The sequence below is a fragment of the Theropithecus gelada genome, chromosome 6, assembly GCF_003255815.1.
Source record: "Theropithecus gelada isolate Dixy chromosome 6, Tgel_1.0, whole genome shotgun sequence".
Lineage (NCBI taxonomy): Eukaryota > Metazoa > Chordata > Mammalia > Primates > Cercopithecidae > Theropithecus > Theropithecus gelada.
In genome coordinates, this window is record NC_037673.1 from 68,476,582 (window position 1) to 68,494,968 (window position 18,387).

Sequence of the window (18,387 nt, forward strand, 5' to 3'; positions counted from 1 at the left end):
ATTATGTAATCTTAGTCTGGGATTTAAAATGAGAGTATTTTAACTTTTCAAAGCATATTCCATCAAACAGAAAAGAGAATCAGTGTTTAATTCCTGACTTTTTGGCTGACTGTAACAATAACAATAAAAAAAGACTAACGAGGGCCTCACAACAGGTATCAAAGTTAGTTATATGTCATATTGAACTCTTAAAATGTATTTTAATTTGTTATTTATATTAACTTACATTAGGAAAGAAAAAAGGTCAATGCACAGTTAAAAGTGTTGGTTTTTTTGTTTGTTTGTTTGTTTGTTTTTTTATTACAGGCAGCTGTTAAATCTAAGAAAGCTACAGATACCTATAAACTCTATGTGGAAAAATACGCATTAGCAAAAGCTGATTTTGAACAGAAAATGACAGAAACAGCTCAGGTTGGTATTTTAAGGTCTCAGATTGGAAACAGGGCATTTATATTTGTGTATATTGATTAATTTTTTCTCATATAATTTTTTAGTGTTCGAAATTTTAGAATGCACAATCTCAATGTTTTAATGATGCTGTTTTAAAAATACATGTCTTGTTTTGGAGATTGAGGACCAAGATGCAATAGTTATAATGTCATAAGGAATTATACAGGTAGATCAGAGGAGCCTGTGTAAAGATAATTGGGGAAAATGAGGGCATTGGTACATAATGAAGACAGTGCTTAAAAAGCATTAATAAGAAAACTGGAAGTGACTTAGTACTGAGGCTACAGCAGTTAATAAAACAACCCAAAAAACCCCTGGTCTTAAATAATTTATGTATTATTGAGGGAAGACAGACAAAAATGTCTGCCTTCCATTAGCTTGGGATAAATTATATTTGGTGTAGTGTTCTCAGAACCTTAATTAAAGGCCTCGTTTAAGGTGGCTGCCTTTTAGGACTCATACCTAACATTTCTCCTCTCCACTGCCCCTGCTTCTTGTCCTTTTCCTTGTTTTATTTTCCTGCTTAGCACTTATCGTGATCTTACATATCAATAATTTTATTCCTGTATCAATCAGGTCAGAGTAAGTATGCTGAGGTGACACAAGGCCCCAGAAATCTCAGTGGCTTGCAATATAAAGGGTTTATTTCTTTCTCAGGCTACATGTTCATTATGGGTTGGCTGCAGCTATTTTACATCGTTTTCACTGTAGTCCTGAGGCTGGTGGATGAATCCCTTTTTGCAATGTTCTTAGTTATGTCTGAGGGGCCAGAAACATAGTGAAGCACATGGGCTCTTTTACCTATATTTTTTATCTGTTTTTCTCCACTAAAATTTAAGTTTATGAGAGCAAGGATGGATTTGTTTTGTTTACTGCTATATCCTCAGCATTTAAAATAGTTCCCAGATCATGGTAGGCACTTAGTTAGTATGAAAGAAGGACTTTGTGAATCTGAATTTTTGGACTGTAGGTCTTCATTATGTCTTCCCATTTGAGGTAGTGAACAACTCATATCTTAGAAAGCAATGTCTTGCATACTTGTGTGCATGTATGTGCATATCCGTCTTTACCCACAATGGCATGGGCTCTGTTAGATGCTGGTGTGTATACAGTACATCTGTAAATAAGACAAATATCTCCGTGCTTGAGATGGCGTTTACAGTGTAGAGGAGGGAGGCAGACATTAAATACATGCTTAAATATAAAGTTATAAATTATTACAAGTATTGCAAAGGAAAACAATAGGCTTCCATGAGATAGAATAATAGGAGTGACTTAATTTGGATTAGGGAGTCAGGAAAGGCCTTTTAAGATAAGTGACGTTTAAAACTGGGACTTGAAGAATGAGTAAGAATGAAGCAATAGGGCAAGAGTGTTACAGGCTTTGGGGATCACGAGTATGAAGGCCCAGAGGGTATAAAAGAACTGTTACATTCTAGAAAGTAAAAAATGCTTACTAAACCTGAGTAAGGGAAAATGGTAGTGAGAAATGAGGTTGAATTGATACGCAAGGACCAGGTTTTATTAGGTTGGTGCAAAAGTAATTGCAGTTTTTGCCATTACTTTTAATGGCAAAAGAATTTAGGTTTTCTTCTAAGAGCAGCTAGAAGCCGCCTAAGGGTTTTAGGCAGGGATGTGACATGATCTGATCTACATTTAAAGATAATTCTGGCAGTTTAGTGAAGAATTGATTAGAGTATGGCTAAAGGAGAATCAAGAGTCCAGTTTGGAAGTCAGTATAGTAGTCAGGTGAGAAGGATGCAGGCCAACATAGTGGTCTTGGAGAAGGAGAGAAGTGAATGCATTGGAGATGGCAGGGATGGGATGGGTTGAGGAATTCTGCAGATCAGGATCCCTTCCAGGTTTTAGCTTGTTAAATCTATGTGGAAAGAGATGAATAGGGAAGATTAGATGAAGAACTGTTAGGTTGATGGAAAGAAGGGATCAGATGTTCAATTTTGAACATGTTAATTTTAAGACACCTATGAGATACGTAATTGGTGACATCAGGAGGGCAGTTTTGGGGGAGCCAAGTAATCTGGACCGGACATAATGTCCACAGTTCCTTATCCACAATTCTGAATCTGAAGAGCTCTGAGTTATGCTATGTATATTTTCCTTTAGAAATATTAATGTGTTTGATAAACAGATGCCCCTACAGATCTTGCTGGTAGTATTATGAATGAAGTATATGGCATTCTAAACAATACTGTATACCTCTATTTAAAAAATAAGGGAAGAAAAGGAATTCCAAAACTCACCAGGTCCCAAAAGTTTTGAATAAGGATATGAGACCATATAAAATAGGGTGTTCTTAGTACACAAAGCCATGATGACATCACTTTTAGTTAGAGTGTGGGGAAGAAAGGGCCTCAGGGCCAAGCTCTGAGAGACTCATTATTGAGATTTTAATAGAAGAAGCCAAAGAAGAAAGAAGAAAACTGGAAGTGTAATGTCATGGTAGCTGGACAAAGAAGCTTCAAGAAGGAAAGGTTTAGGTAGTTGTCTTAAATAAGTCTTCAAGTCTAGTGAGATAGAAAGTTTCAATTTCTGTAGCAGCTGAAGTCATTGCAGACTTCAGCAAGTGCTGTTTTGTCTTTTAAATCATTAGGCGCGTTTATAAGGCAGTTATTGTTGATATGTTAATTTCACATTAAATGATTAGTCTCTATCAGCTAAGCATTTGCTGTTTTGTTAATTTTTAAAATTGGAATAAATAGGATTTGCTATAGTCAGATTCTTGTTTGTTGATGTTACTTTATAAAAAAGAATGTTCGGCACATTTTTCCATTTCCTTTTTATGTTCTGCTTCCCCATCACATTGTTTTTCAAAATGGCATTTTAATTGTTCATCCTGCCTTTCTGGGTTTTTTTTGTTTGTTTTTTGTTGTTTTTTGAGACAGGGTCTCACTCTGTCAACCAGGCTTGAGTTCAATGGCATGATCTTGGCTTACTGCAACCCTTCTGCCTCCCAGGCTAGTGACCCTCCCACCTCAGCCTCCTGAGTAGCTGGGACTGCAGGTGTGCACCATCATGTCCGGCTAATTTTTGTATTTTTAGTAGAGACAGGGTTTCACCTGTTGCCCAGGGTGGTCTCGAACTCTTGGGCTCAAGCGATCTGCCCAGCTCGGCCTCCCAAAATGCTGGCTGAGATTACAGGCACTATGCCAGCCCATTCTGCCCTTTTAAAGATGGGAACATTAATTTATTCGAGCAAATGTGTGACCATGCTGCTTTTAAATAAAGATGATGGCATATCTTACTAATGTGTATATATTTGTTCTTTCTCAAGATCTTAGAGATCTCTGTTTCTGTCTCTCCCTCTCTGTCATAGTCGTACAGCTGCAGAATAGGTTAATTATTGTTTCTTCATAGAGAATAGACTTTAATTTGGGTTATTTTAGAAGGTGAAAGTAATCCTTTTACTTCTCCACTTAACTGTTTTTCCAGGCCACCTGGGTTGACCAGTCTCAGTGGGAAAGAAAGAACCAGACAGTGTAGTGAGAATCAAATTTGGGTGGTAGGACCTGTATTTACTAATGGGAGAAGATAATTGAGTCTGTAGGGTGAAAGAGGTTAGAATTTAGAGTATTTGTGATTTAAGTTTTCAAAATTTAGGTTTAGAATAAAAATGATTGAAATTGTGACTTTTTATGCTCATGTTTTTACCACTATTAATTAATGAGACACTTGAAACAGAATATGGAGATTTTGTTTACTTTAAAGCCGTGAGATGGCTAGTTTATGGAAACTTTGAGATTTGTTAATCAGTACTCTCAGATGAAAGATTATTAGGATTAGAGTACTTTTATATATCTTTAGTGGCTGACAAGATAGTATAGTCATGTGTCACTTAACAATGGGGATACACTTTAAAAAATGTCATTAGGCAATTTTGTCATTGTGTGAACATCATAGAATGTACTTATGCATGACCAGGCGTGGTGGCTCATGCCTGTAATCCCAGCACTTCTGGAGACTGAGGCGGGCGTATCACCTGAGGTCAGGAGTTCAAGACTAGACTTCCTAATACGTTGAAACGCTGTCTCTACTAAAAATACAAAAATTAGCCAGGCATGGTGGTGCACGCCTATAATCCCAGCTACTTGGGAGGCTGAGGTGGCAGAATTGCTTGAAATGGGGAGCAGAGGTTGTGGTGAGCCGAGATTGTGCCACTGCACTCCAGCCTGGGCAACAGAGTGAGACTCTGTCTCACAAAAAAAAAAAAAAAAAAAAAAAAAAGAGAGAGAGAGAATGTACTTACTTACACAAACCTAGATGGTATAGACTACTACAGACCTGGCTGTATGCTGTAGTCTGTTGCTTCTAAGCTACAAACCTATACAGCATGTTACTGTACTGAATACTGTAGGCAGTTATAACAAGATGGTATTTGTGTATTTAAACATAGAAAAGATACAGTAAAAATACACTATAAAAGATTTAAAATGCTGCACCTGAGTAGAACACTTACGTTGAATGGAGATTGCAGGACTGGAAATTGCTCTGGTTAAGTTAGTGAGTGAGTAGTGAGTAAATGTGAAGGCCTAGGACATTACTGTACACTGCTGTAGATTTTAGAAGTACTGTAGATTTAGGTTATGTTAAATTTTATTAAAAATAGTTTTCTTCCTTCTGTAATAAATTAACCTTAGCTCACTGTAAGTTAGAAACAAAAAATTTTTTTAACATTTTGACTCTTTGATGATGACGTCTTAAAGTAGAAACACATTGTACACTTGTACAATAATATTTTCTTTATATCCTTACTCGATCAGCTTTTTTTTAAAAAATTTTTTAACTTTAAAAATCTTTTTCCAAAAAACTAAGACACAAACATGTACAGTAAACATGGGCCTACATAGGCTTAGTATCATTAGGATTGCTCTTTTGTCTCTACATCTTATCCTACTGGAAGGTCTTCAGGGGCAGTAGTATGCATAGAATTGTCATCTCCGGCTGGACTTGGTGGCTCACACTTGTAATCCCAGCACTTTGGGAGGGCGAGGTGGGCGGATCACTTGAGGTCAGGAGTTCGAGACCAGCCTCGCCAACATGGTGAAAGCTCATCTTTAATAAAAATACAAAAATTAGCTCAGCGTGGTGTTGTGCGCCTGTAATCCTAGCTACATGGGAGGCTCAGGCATGAGAATCACTTGAACCCGAGAGGTAGTGGTTGCAGTGAGCTGAGATTGTGCTGCTGCACTCCAGCCTGGGCGACAGAGTGAGACTCCATCTCAGGAAAAAAAAAAAAAAGTATCACCTATGATAACAAAGCCTTCTAGAATAACTCCTGAGGGACCTGCTGGAGGCTGTATTACAGTTACTGTTTTTTCTAATAAGTAGAAAGATTACACTCTAATAATAAAAAGTGTAGTTTAGTAAATACATTTACCAGTAGCATCATTTATTATCAAGTATTATGTACTGTCTGTTAAGTGCTATGCAGTACTTTCATGTGACAGGCAGCACAGTAGGTTTGTTTATACCAGCATCACCACAAATGTGAGTAATACGCTGTACTACGTTATGGCAGCTATGATATCACTAGACAATAGAAAGTTTTCCTATCTGTTATAATCTTTTGGTACCACTGTCATATGTGGCATTAGTTGTTGACAGAAATGTCATTATGTGGCTCATGACTATACTTTCAAAAATTAATATAACAGGCTGGTTTGGTGTCTTAGGCCTGTAATCATCAATTTGGTGGCTTATGCTTTGGGAGGCCGAGACAGGCAGATCATGAGGTCAAGAGATTGAGACCATACTGGCCAACATGGTGAATCCCTGTCTACTAAAAATACAAAAATTAGTTGGACATGGTGGCAAGTACCTGTAATCCCAGCTTCTTGGGAGGCTGAGGCAGGACAATCACTTGAACCCAGGAGGCAGAGGTTGCAGTGAGCCGAGATCACGCCACTGTACTCCAGCCTGGTGACAGAGCAAGACTCCATCTCAAAAAAAAAAAAAAATTAATGTAACAGTACATGTGAACACAGTGAATTTGAAGTTGCAGGAGGTAAAGTGCCTATCTAATTTGTTCAAGAAAGTTCGTTTGTGTATACTCAGGCACTTGAGACTGTATCCATTTCCCATTGCTGAATTACTCTGAGTTTAGTAGTCACTAATTTTGAGGAATTGTGATAGTTAGCAGTGTGCCCCTACCCCCAAAACCCCACAGTTTCAAAATTGCATCTGAATCATGCCTTGAGTTTCTCTGTGGATTCATATTTTAAGATATTTGTAAATAAATAATGATCTGCCTTGTTGAGTGTAGCTTTTTCAAAAGGGAATAAAGATGGTTTCCTCGGAATTAAGGGTCATTCAAATGAAATTAATGGCTACCTGTCTATGAGAAAAATCTTGTTCATTAAATTGCTGAAATTTAAGCTAAGGGCTGTCCTTCTACTAAATGTTCCTCAGTTCTTGAGAGTAATTCAGGATCTTGAAATACTGGTACTGTATTCTCATTGACTTGGTCAAAATTAGTCAATGACAAGCATTCCATTTTAACTCTGCCGTTCCTCATAAGTCACATTGATGTAAGTTTTTGGGCTGTTGCAATACTGCCAAAACTGTAATTTCACCATTCTGGATTTTTTTTTAGAGGTTCTTACCATTTACATATTAGATGTCATTTGGTTTGGGGATTTCTGGTCACCAAAGTGACTAAAAAATTTAGATATTAAATATAGGGTCAGGGAATTTAATTTGATAAACTAGCCAGAGAAAAATAATAAGGCTTAGGTCCATTCCTTATAACTGATTTAATTTGGCAAAAAATGGATTACCAGGTTTGTACAATAGAAATGACAAATGTATTTTGTTTGAAAATGGATAGCTCAGCATTTCCCAAAGCCTGTTTTGAGGACTATTAATTGTTCTGTGAGATATTAATAGATGTTCAGGGAAGAAGAAAAACAAAAGTGTTGTGAGGTCAAAGAAATTTGGAAAATGCTGGGTTAAGCAAAGTGAAACGTGTCATTATTTCAGTATTTCTCAGAGCTGCTTTTTTTCCCCCAAGATGGAGTCTCACTCTGTCGCCTAAGCTAGAATGCAGTGGCGGGATCTCGGCTCACTGCAACCTCTACCTTCCAGGTTTAAGGAGTTCTCCTGGGTTCAAGCTATTCTCTGCCTGAGGCTCCGTAGTATCTGGGATTACAGGCACGCGCCACCATGCCTGGCTAATTTTTGTATTTTTAGTAGAGACGGGGTTTCACCATGTTGGCCAGGTTGGTCTTGAACTCCTCATCTCATGATTGACCGGTCTCAGCCTCCTAGCGTGCTGGGATTACAGGTGTGAGCTACCGTGCCTGGCCTCTAGGAGCTTTTGATATATTTTGATATATTTATATATCAAGGCAAGGCAAGGCAAGGTAAGCAGCGGTTTTCTCTCTGGGGATATCAGAGTAACTTGGAAATGTTTTCCAAACAACATTCTCACCTCTTTCAGCCCCCATTCCCCAGGCAGTATTGGAGGATCTATTTGTTTTGAAGTTTGAAAACATTCTCCAGGTGATCTAACTCATCCTCACCTTCAATTGAGAACTGCTGAAATAAAGTATATAGGCTTTCCCAGTTTTCTTTGATCACAGTCATCTCTTTTGGGAATTGTATATTATTATTTCTTTTTTTTTTTTTTTGAGATGGAGTCTCACTCTGTTGCCCAGACTGGAGTGCAATGGCACGATCTTGGCTCACTGCAACCTCCGCCTCCCGGGTTCAAGTGATTCTCCTGCCTCAGCCTCCCAAGTAGCTGGGATTGCAAGTGCATGCCACCACGCCTGGCTAATTTTTTGTATTTTCAGTAGAGATGGGGATTCACCATGTTGGTCAGGCTGGTCTCAAACTCCTGACCTTGTGATCTGCCTGCCTTGGCCTCCCAAAGTGCTGGGATTATAGGTGTGAGCCACTGTGCCGGGTGTATATTATTATTTCAAGGATTAGAAAGACATTTTGAAAATCTATGGGCTAGATTATAAAGTCTTTGAAAGTAAACTGTAGTTTTTGCTTTGCCAACTAATTGTTTCTCAGTTTTTAAAACTTTTTTTTTTTTTTTTAACACTATTCTCTTCTGGGTCTCCTAATATTCTGATCACAATTATAGATTTTAATGTGTGATAGCTCCAAATTCGGCTGTGTGTGGTGGCTCACGCCTGTAATCCCAGCACTTTGGGAGGCCGAGGCAGGTGGATCATGAGGTCAGGAGATCGAGACTATCCTGGCTAACACAGTGAAACCCCGTCTCTACTAAAAATACATAAAATTAGCCAGGTATGGTGGCGGGCACCTGTAGTCCCAGGTATTCGGGAGGCTGAGGCAGGAGAATGGTGTGAACCCGGGAGGCGGAGCTTGCAGTGAGCCGAGATGGTGCCACTGCACTCCAGTCTGGGCAACAGCGAGATTCTGTCTTAAAAAAAAAAAAAAAACTAGAAAAGTTTGTATTTACCTAAAACATGACATAACAAAAAGTTAACTTTTTGCAGTGCCATATTTCAGTTTACCTGCTAGACCTGTTTGTCTTGAGGCTTTGTTAAACATTGTGTAACAATGGTAACTTGGAAAATTTGATTATATTGAGATGATTTCCTTTTTTTGGAGACGGAGTCTTGCTGTGTCATCCAGGCTCCAGTGCAGTGGCGTGATCTCGGCTCACTGGAACCTCTGCCTCTCAGGTTCAAACGATTCTCCTGCCTCAGCCTCCCAAATTGCTGGGATTACAGGCATCTACCACCATGCCTGGCTAATTTTTGCATTTTTAGTAGAGACAGGGTTTCACCATGTTGGCCAGGCTGGTCTCCAACTCCTGACCTCAAGTGATCCACCTGCCTCGGCTTCCCAAAGTGCTGGGAGAGATGATTTCTAAAAGCTCTTTTGATTCCAGAATACATATGTATGTACCTGTATATGTTATAAATGTATAACTTTGTATATGTTACCCAGAAATTTCAAGATATTGAAGAAACTCATCTCATTCACATAAAGGAAATTATAGGATCCTTGTCAAATGCTATAAAGGAAATTCATTTGCAGATAGGCCAGGTAAGTTTTTTTACTTTATGTTGAACTATTCATGAAAAATTTGTTTATTTATAGCTCTTTAAAAATATTTTCTCACTCTGTTCAAAGTTCATAAGTATGTTACCGAATTTTTCCAGATAAAGAATATGTAAAGATAATATATTTACATGTGTTAAATATAAAATAAACCGGATATTTTATCATTTGGCCACCAAGGATGATAATTCAAATTAATTTTTTAAATTAACTACTTTCAGTTTTCTTTATATTGAATTTCTAAAGCTATCAACTTTTGAATTTTCTTTTTTCAAGCTTTACTATTTTTAAATTTAAAGCAGCAACTTTATATTAAACTATAGAACTTTTACTTAGAAGTGTTCCACAAATATAAAAGGTTTAATGATGACAATTTGGGGTACTTTGAAATATAGTAGAGAAAGATGAAGTCTGTTATTCTTCAAACTAGCTAGGCATGGTGGCTCACACCAGTAATCTTAGCAGTTTGGGAGGACGAGGCAGGAAGATCACTTGAGCCCAGAAGTTCAAGACCAGCCTGGGCAACATAGCGAGACCTCATCTCTACAAAAAATTTAAAAAATACTTAAAAATTTTTAAATGTTAAAAAAGTTTTGTGTGTGATAGTGCGTGCCTATAGTCCCAGCTACTTGGGAGGCTGAGGTGGGAGGATCACTTGAGCCCAGGAGTTTGAGGCGGCCTTGAGCCATGACACTCAGCCATCTGGGTGACAGAGTCGGACTGTGTGTGTGTGTTTTTTTAATCCAAAAGTATTTTTATTGTCTATATAAGTCTTATAAGAATGATGTTGGCTGGGCGCGGTGGCTCAAGCCTGTAATCCCAGCACTTGGGAGGCTGAGACGGGCGGATCACGAGGTCAGGAGATCGAGACCATCCTGGCTAACGCGGTGAAACCCCGTCTCTACTAAAAAATACAAAAAAACTAGCTGGGCGAGGTGGCGGGCGCCTGTAGTCCCAAGTACTCGGGAGGCTGAGGCAGGAGAATGGCGTAAACCCGGGAAGCGGAGCTTGTAGTGAGCTGAGATCCGGCCACTGCACTCCAGCCTGGGCGACAGAGCGAGACTCCGTCTCAAAAAAAAAAAAAAAAAAAAAAAAAAGAATGATGTTTAGAAAGCTCAAAGATGGGAACAGAAAGCTGCTTTGACTTCTAGGGGCGTGAGGCTATGTGTTAAGGGGTTAATGTAAGTGATGGCTGGTCCCCACAGATCTAGTAACGCTGGAATATAGGTAAATTAAGGTTCTCAAGGGCCTTGGGTCAAAAATACATATTTTGATGTAATTAATTTTAATTGTCTTGTGTAAGTTTTATCTGAAATATGTTAAGAATGTGGAAAAAGAAAAAGTTATCTTTATTTCATTTTAATAGGTCCATGAAGAATTTATAAATAACATGGCTAATACTACAGTTGAAAGTTTGATACAAAAATTTGCTGAGTCAAAAGGCACTGGGAAGGAAAGACCTGGTAAGATGATAAACTCTGCAAGTAAACATTTTAAAATTTCCCATATAGTAACTAACATATTTGCCTTGAAATTCATGTGGGTAAGGGGTAATTTTAACTTTATATCACATGTCTGAAGTTAAAAATATTTCCAAACTGTGAAATGGAGCCAACCCAAAAAATGGAGCATACCTAAAAATCTGTATAAAATCTCAGATATTATTATTTTTATGTCTGACGATACATTAAGATTTTGTTTTGGCTTTTAGTGGTTAATACAGTGATTTAGTATTACTTAAAGTGGTCATAACATTTTTCTAAATCTGTCACAGTTTTAGATTTTTCAAAATAGAGTGACCTACAGAAGGCTATTTTAATAAAAGAAAGCTTGGGCAAGAATATTGAATGCTTAGAACATTGAGACCAACGTAGAACCTTTCTTAAAATTTAGTAACTTCTTTCTTTTCTCATTTATATATGCATTTAACAAATATATTTATTGATTTCTAACAATATACCAGACCCCATTCTAGAAATTTAGGGATATACCAGTGAACAAATGGATATAGGAATCCTGGCTCCTATTTTAATGAAAAAATGATTACGGAAGTTCAAATTCTACTTTTAATTGGCATGTTATGATGTATCAGATGTAATAAGTAGCGCATTCTCTTCCCTGCTCAGCATACTTACAGTCTTCCAGATTTGTTGAATCTATTTATTAGTTACTATATCATGTTCTTGCAGGATACATGTTTCACTCGATAGGTAAAAATAATTCAGTGCATTAAAGAAGTTAAAATATGATATGGCATTCTGGAAAATGGGTAAGTGATCTGTGAAGTTTGGGAGCCATATTTCCTCAGTACAGTTCATAGACCTAAGGCTTGAAACCTAAATCATCTTTCATTTCTTCTTCACAAATTTCATTAAATTTTAAATCTTACTGATTCGGTTGTATTAGTATTTTTCCCTTCAGACTTTCTTTTCATGTTTTTTCTAGCTGCCTGATTAATTTGCAGATTTCATACTGGTACAGCAGACGTTTCTTCTCCAATCTATTTTACATGTTATAGCACACACATCTTTTGCCTATACAGTTATGAACTTATAATTGTACCACTTACAAATCTTTAAATTTTCACTATTGACAGAATGAAAGTGGGATTCTGGACTTGGTTTCAGATCCTTTAAGGATCTCGAGCTGACCAGACTTTAGTTTTAACTCTTTCTTTTTTTTTTTTTGTTTCAACCACAAGTATTTGTTGATAATCTTTTAATGGAACAATAAGGCACAATTGTGGATTAAAACAGTTTGCTATACAGACAAAAGAGGGGAAAAGCTATAACCTTAGGAACTTTAAATACGCAAGTCAAGGAGCCTCTGAAGTACCTAATAGATCAGTATCAGACATTCTTCCATTTTCACTTGATCACAAAGTCTGACTGATACTTCATGAAGAATTTCTCATTCATTTATATTTGAGCCATCCAACCCAGCTACTTCCCTGTTCTCCACCCTTTTCCATCACTTTGCAGTCGTATTTTTTAGCAGTCCCCTTCCTAAAGAATTATGTACACATCTTCAATAGTTTTCCAAAGCAAGGAAACAAGCAAGCAAGCAAGCAAGCAAGCAAGCAATGAATCAGAGAAAGTCACCCAAGGGCAGATATTTGGATAAACAGACTCATAGAGACATGCATTAGGATGGCAATAGCTTGATTCACTGAAGTCTAAACTAAGCTGACTTAGAAAATTTGCTGTGGCTTGCTCAAAGACCTGTAATGCCACCTTAGGTTGTGCTACTTGTGCCAGACCTCATTTTTAAGGGATTAGCAGTGGTCTATACAAGGAGCTAGGAAGCTAATGTAACCAGGCAGCTAATGATACAATAGTCAATGCTTTGGACATGTATTAGGAACTGACTATGGCTTCCATCATTAACATTTGCCAAGTGTATAATTCATAAAGAATTTTGTGGCTGAGCATGGTGGCTCATGCCTGTAATCCCAGCGCTTTGGGACGCTGAGGCAGGAGGATCACCTGACGTCAGGAGTTCAAGACAAACCTCACCAACATGGTGAAACCCCCTCTCTACTAAAAATAAAAAATTGGCCAGGTGTGGTGGTGCACGTCTGTAATCCCAGCTACTTGGGAAGCTGAGGCGGGAGAATTGCTTGAACCAGGAGGCGGAGGTTGCAGTGAGCCAAGATTGCGCCACTGCACTCCAGCCTGGGTGACAGAGTGAGACTCCGTCTCAAAAAAAAAAAAAAAAAAAAAGAATTTTGTGCAAAACTTCAAGACACTGAGGAAACAATCTTTAAATATTTTGGACTGGGATAAATTAACACTAATCTTTCTACTTGGAAATGTGAAGTGAAAAACATTCCAGTGCACGTAACACTAAGGCATAAACCATGCTGTAAAGGTGTGAATGCGTGAGGCTTTATAGGGTGCCCAGCCTCCTTGATGAAAAGCCATGGAAAAGTCCCCAGGCATATTGTCAGAGCAGCCATTCTGGTAACAGTGTTCCCCAACTAAGCAAACCTGTAGGCATATTGCTATTTTTTGAACAGTCAACACTGCACTAACAAGAGGAGCCATGTCGGTACAAAGTTGAGAATCAGAGGCCAGAGGTGGAGTGATATGGGCAAGCAACCTAGAAAACTTGACTCCACACCTCTCACCAAGGCCACCTTTCAAGATGGGTTTCTCCACCCAGCAGCCCTTTGATGACAGAGTAGGATGCAGAGGATGGTCTCATACTTCTCAGAGAAGTGTTGGTTACCAAAAAGCTCCTGGAAAGGCAACATCCCAGAGGCCCATTTAATAATGAAGGTAAATAAAAACTGCCAGACCCCGGAACTATCCTGCCAAATCAGAAATACATAGGGCATAGCTGTGCCAAGTAGAACAGAGGAGATTTTGGTGCTTAATGAAAAGCAGAAAGACTGCCAGACTAAGCGAACAGTATGTTACATGACACAGAAGTACGAAGCAAAGGACATATGAAAAGGATGAAGAAGAATGGTGGCTGACTTGCTGGAGGGAAGACAGTAGGGCTACAGTCTACATCTAGTGAAAGAGCTTTGCTGGCTTGTTCTTGGCATGATTCCCTCTCTCACTTTCTCAGACTGTATGGATATGTGGCATTCAGCAACAGAATGGGGAAGAAGATACTTATAAATGAAGAACTAGTGAATGCATACTGAACAGAAATAGACTGGGTGTACCATTCTGTAATGCCCTGTTTATGCACCAAAGGCAGGTTTGTGTTGTCAGAACATATTTGGGGTTGTCATGCAACAGCAGTAGTACTTTGGGAGAAGGGGAATGATAGGGTGGAGGTGGGGTTGGTGGAAGGAGGACTTTTCAGGTTCCAGTTCTTAAATACCAGACCGCAAGGAACAGTTTGGTCTCCGTCCTTTAGTGAAGAAATCAGATGCTCATTTTCTGTTCTACATCCACCTTCTCCAAAACCTTAACAAATTCTGTGAAAGATATGGCACTGTCCCCATCCTGATCAGCCTCCTGAATGGTCCTGTCTGCGATGCTGCCCAGCTGCTCATCTGAGATATTTACTCCAGCCATCAAGCATAGCACCTGTATCAGCTCATCACGGGAGAGCTTATCATCTTTATCGAACTCATATAGTCAAAAAGCAAAGTGCAGTTTGTTGCTTCGGCTGTTGAGTGATTCGGGTCCATTCACATCTTTGCTCTTTTCGTTATCCTCAATGAGGCGGAGATGAGCCAAAGTTTGCGTGAATCCACGGAAGTTTACCTGGTCCTCTCCCTCTGGAAAGAAGGCGTTGATGATTTGGTCCCCCAGTGGGTCGATGACAAGTTCTGGAATCCTCAGGAAATCTTCCTGGCTGAGAGTGCCAGTCTCTTCTTTGTCCAGGCTGGTGAACCGGCTATAGAGCAAGTGATTTGACTGGGAAAAGCTGATCTCCTTCTTGATCTCCTCGAGCTCTTTGTCCCACGGTAACATGGAGGGCTGAGAACCCATCACCGTTGGGGAGCTCCTACGGGTGCAGCGATGCTGGAAGTGATGGTGACAGGAAGGAAGGAGGGAGGAGGACAAAGGATAGGGGTCAAGAAGGGAGAGGGCAGTCTTAACTTTCTTTTACTCCTATTCAAGTATCTTCACTGAGGCCAACCTGAACTACTTGCTGTTTCCCGTACGTGCCTCCTTTTTTCCTTTAGTACTTTAGTTGTCCTTAATCCTTACTCTAGAAAATGCTGTATTCCACTACTTTCCTACACCACATCTTTACATTTATGTGTTGAATGAATGAACTCTTTAAAGAGCCCGGTTATTATCTTTAACTTTTCCATCAAAAGTGCCAGAGAACGTATATATTTATTTCTTGCCTTGTTGCTGTCTACCATTAAATCTTAATAGTTTGTACTTGTGAAAAAGTTCTGTATTTGATTCATCTATTTTCTCTATTTGTAAGTGGTATATTTTTGTTAAATGAATGAACAAATGGGCATTTAATTAGGGTGTTAAGAAGGTTGGAATGGAGTGGCTATTAGAAAATTTTTTAAGTGAATGCTAAATAATAATGGTTAATGTTTAGTGAGCTCTTATTCTGTGCCATGTACCATGCCAACCACTTTGTAGGCACACTTTGATTTTCAGCAACTTTTTGAAGTATGTACTATTATTTTCATTTTACAGACAAGGGAAATATTCAGAGGTAATGTTGAGAGATTTGCCTAAGCTAGTACATGGCAGAACTGGGATTCACTTCTGGGATTTTTGATCCTGAATCAAAAATCAAGTCCCATGCTTTGGAAAAATTAGAACTAAGTGTAGATATGTTGACATAAATTTTAATTTGGAGAACACCTTGAAACCAGGGGGACTTGACCTTAAATGTGAACCTAAACTGATGAACAATAACCTTTTTTCCCGGGGTCACAAATGATCCAGAGTATATTTAAGCATAAAGAAAGAATACAGAGAATGAGCTTGAAGTGGATCTGTGTTTTTCTTAAAGTATTACACTAGAGAATAATTGGAACATTAAAATGTGTTCTGAATCAAGCCAATTTTTATTTTGATTGGCCATTTTTTGTGTGACTCTTTTTCTCTTCCCTGATGCAACTTTTCCCATTCTGCTTTGGCTTCCTGGTCTCTTTCTACTGCTTTTTGCTTTTATATGCCAGTGTCATTTCCTAAGACACTGCTCAGCCAAGGGCTGAGAAGTATGTGGTATGTGCTGCCTTATTCATGGCAGATACCATTACTAGATCGTTGCATTCTTCCCCGAAGGAGACCTCAGTCTCATCTCCGTGTTGTAGGCAGTCACTGCCAATATTGAGTGTTAGTACTCATGTTGAAATCTGTCATCTCCAGCTTAGTTCAGTAGAGACTTTTTGTTTGCGAATGTCGGAAAGCCATATAACAAGCTTAAGCAAAAATTCCGTGCATTGGCTATCTTAACCTGGAAGGCTGGAATAAATTCAAGGTGCAAATAGATTTCCTCCGGACTTTGGTTCACTCTTTTCTCTCATTTTTGCTTGTCTTTACTTGGCTTCAGTTTATTAAGTTCCTACTGTAGACTTTTTCCTCACAGCTGGCAAGGAAGGCATCAGCAGTCCAAGCCTGTATCCATTCAGTTTAGAACCCTAGTAGAACTTTTTTTTTGTAGTGTCGGCATATTAATTTCAGGGAACGTTCTGCTTTTGTCACATGCTTATCTTTGAATAAATCTGTGTGTTTAGGATAGTAGGATATTATAATTGGTCAGCATAGGTCACATGCCCAGATCATGGAGAAGCAAGATTTGTATTCTGAAAGGGATAATGGAAATGTCTTTTGAACAGGCAAAAATTACTACTGTAGTACATTGTAGAATCACAGTACAAAGATACCAACCCCAAAATATAGCGCTTTAGAACTACAGTAGGTTGTACATGTGTTTCAGGTGTAGGATTTAATCATGTTATTAATGTTTAAATAATTAGAAATAACAGTATAAGAGGCAGGAATTTACTTTATCGTTAGATGAAACTAGAAGATAAAAGTTATATAATTCGGTTTGTCTAATAATCATGGAGTTTTATTGCATAAAGGGACCTTAAAAGTAATGTAGTCCAAGACTGGGTGTAGTGGCTCATGCCTGTAATCCCAGCACTTTGGGAAGCTGAGGCAGGTGTATCACCTGAGGTCAGGAGTTCGAGACCAGCCTGACCAACATAGTGAAACTCCATTTCTACTAAATGCAAAAATTAGCTGGGAGTGGTGGTGTGTACCTATAATCCTATTTACTTGGGAGGCTGAGGCAGGAGAATTGCTTGAACCCAGGAGGCAGAGGTTGCAGTGAGCTGAGACTGCATCATTGCACTCCAGCCTGGGCAACAAGAGCGAAACTCCATCTTTAAAAAAAAAAAAAGTAACGTAGTCCAAACACATTTATTTAACACACATAAATATGTTGGAACTTATCAAATGTATGCGACTAATTTCCTTTAATACAGACTTGCAGGTGAATTAAAGTTTTGTCAGTTCTTAGAAATTTTGCTAACTCAACATATGGGGATTACTGAACCCTTGTTCATCATAATGTCCTACTTTTCAACCTACTCATTCATTCTCTATGAAGAACTCAACAAATACACAGTTACTGTACATTCCTTTCTGTTGGTTAGGTGATAACTGTATATTGGGAATTACCTTTAAGCTCACTGCTTGATTCCTTTTGAATTCTGGATATTTAGATCATGTTTCTTTTTTCTTTTTCTTTCTTTCTTTTTTTTTTTTTTTTGAGACATGGTCTTGTTCTATCACCTAGGCTAGAATGCAGTGATGCAGTCATAGCTCACTGTAACTTCAACCTCCCAGGCTCAAGCGATCCTCCCACCTCAGCTTCCCGAGTAGCTGGGACCACAGGCATATGCCAGTACACCCCGCTAATTTTTAAAAATTTTTAGTGGAGACAGGATCTCACTATGTTGCTCAGGCTGGTCTTGAACTCCTGAACTGAAGCAATCCTTCTGTCTCAACCTCCTGAAGTGCTGGGATTACAGGTGTGAGCCACTGTGCCTGGCTCATGTTTATTTTCTTGTTTGTGGTATAGTGCAGTGGTTTGTGACCTGCTCTTTGCTAGCAGTGAGACTTTTTTTTTTTTTTTAAATTTTTTTTGGAGATGGAGTCTCGCTCCGTTGCCCAGCCTGGAGTGCAGTGGCACGATCTCAGCTCACTGCAACCTCCACCTCCTGCATTCAAGCTATTCTCCTGCCTCAGCTTCCTGAGTAGCTCGGACTATAGGCGCCCACCACCACGCCTGGCTAATTTTTATATTTGTGGTAGAGACGGGGTTTCATCATATTGGCCAGGCTGGTCTCAAAATCCTGACTTCATTATCTGCCTGCCTTGGCCTCCCAAAGTGCTGGGATTACAGGTGTGAGCCACCACGTGCAGC

The 18,387-nt window shown here is 38.9% G+C and overlaps 1 protein-coding gene and 1 pseudogene across 2 annotated transcripts in view; one reads left to right on the top strand and one right to left on the bottom strand.

Moving 5' to 3' along the window:
* The window catches only part of FCHO2 (FCH domain only 2), a 136,165-nt gene that overhangs the window by 46,541 nt on the left and 71,237 nt on the right, over positions 1-18,387 (top strand). Inside the window, exons 6-8 of one of the 2 annotated variants that reach the window (XM_025388618.1) lie at positions 307-411; positions 9,397-9,495; positions 10,877-10,973. In XM_025388618.1, coding sequence (XP_025244403.1) covers positions 307-411; positions 9,397-9,495; positions 10,877-10,973 — 301 coding nt within the window. The remainder of the gene's footprint in view (positions 1-306; positions 412-9,396; positions 9,496-10,876; positions 10,974-18,387) is intronic. The other variant, XM_025388617.1, reaches the window with a different exon arrangement.
* On the bottom strand, positions 14,379-14,963 carry LOC112626508 (annotated as a pseudogene).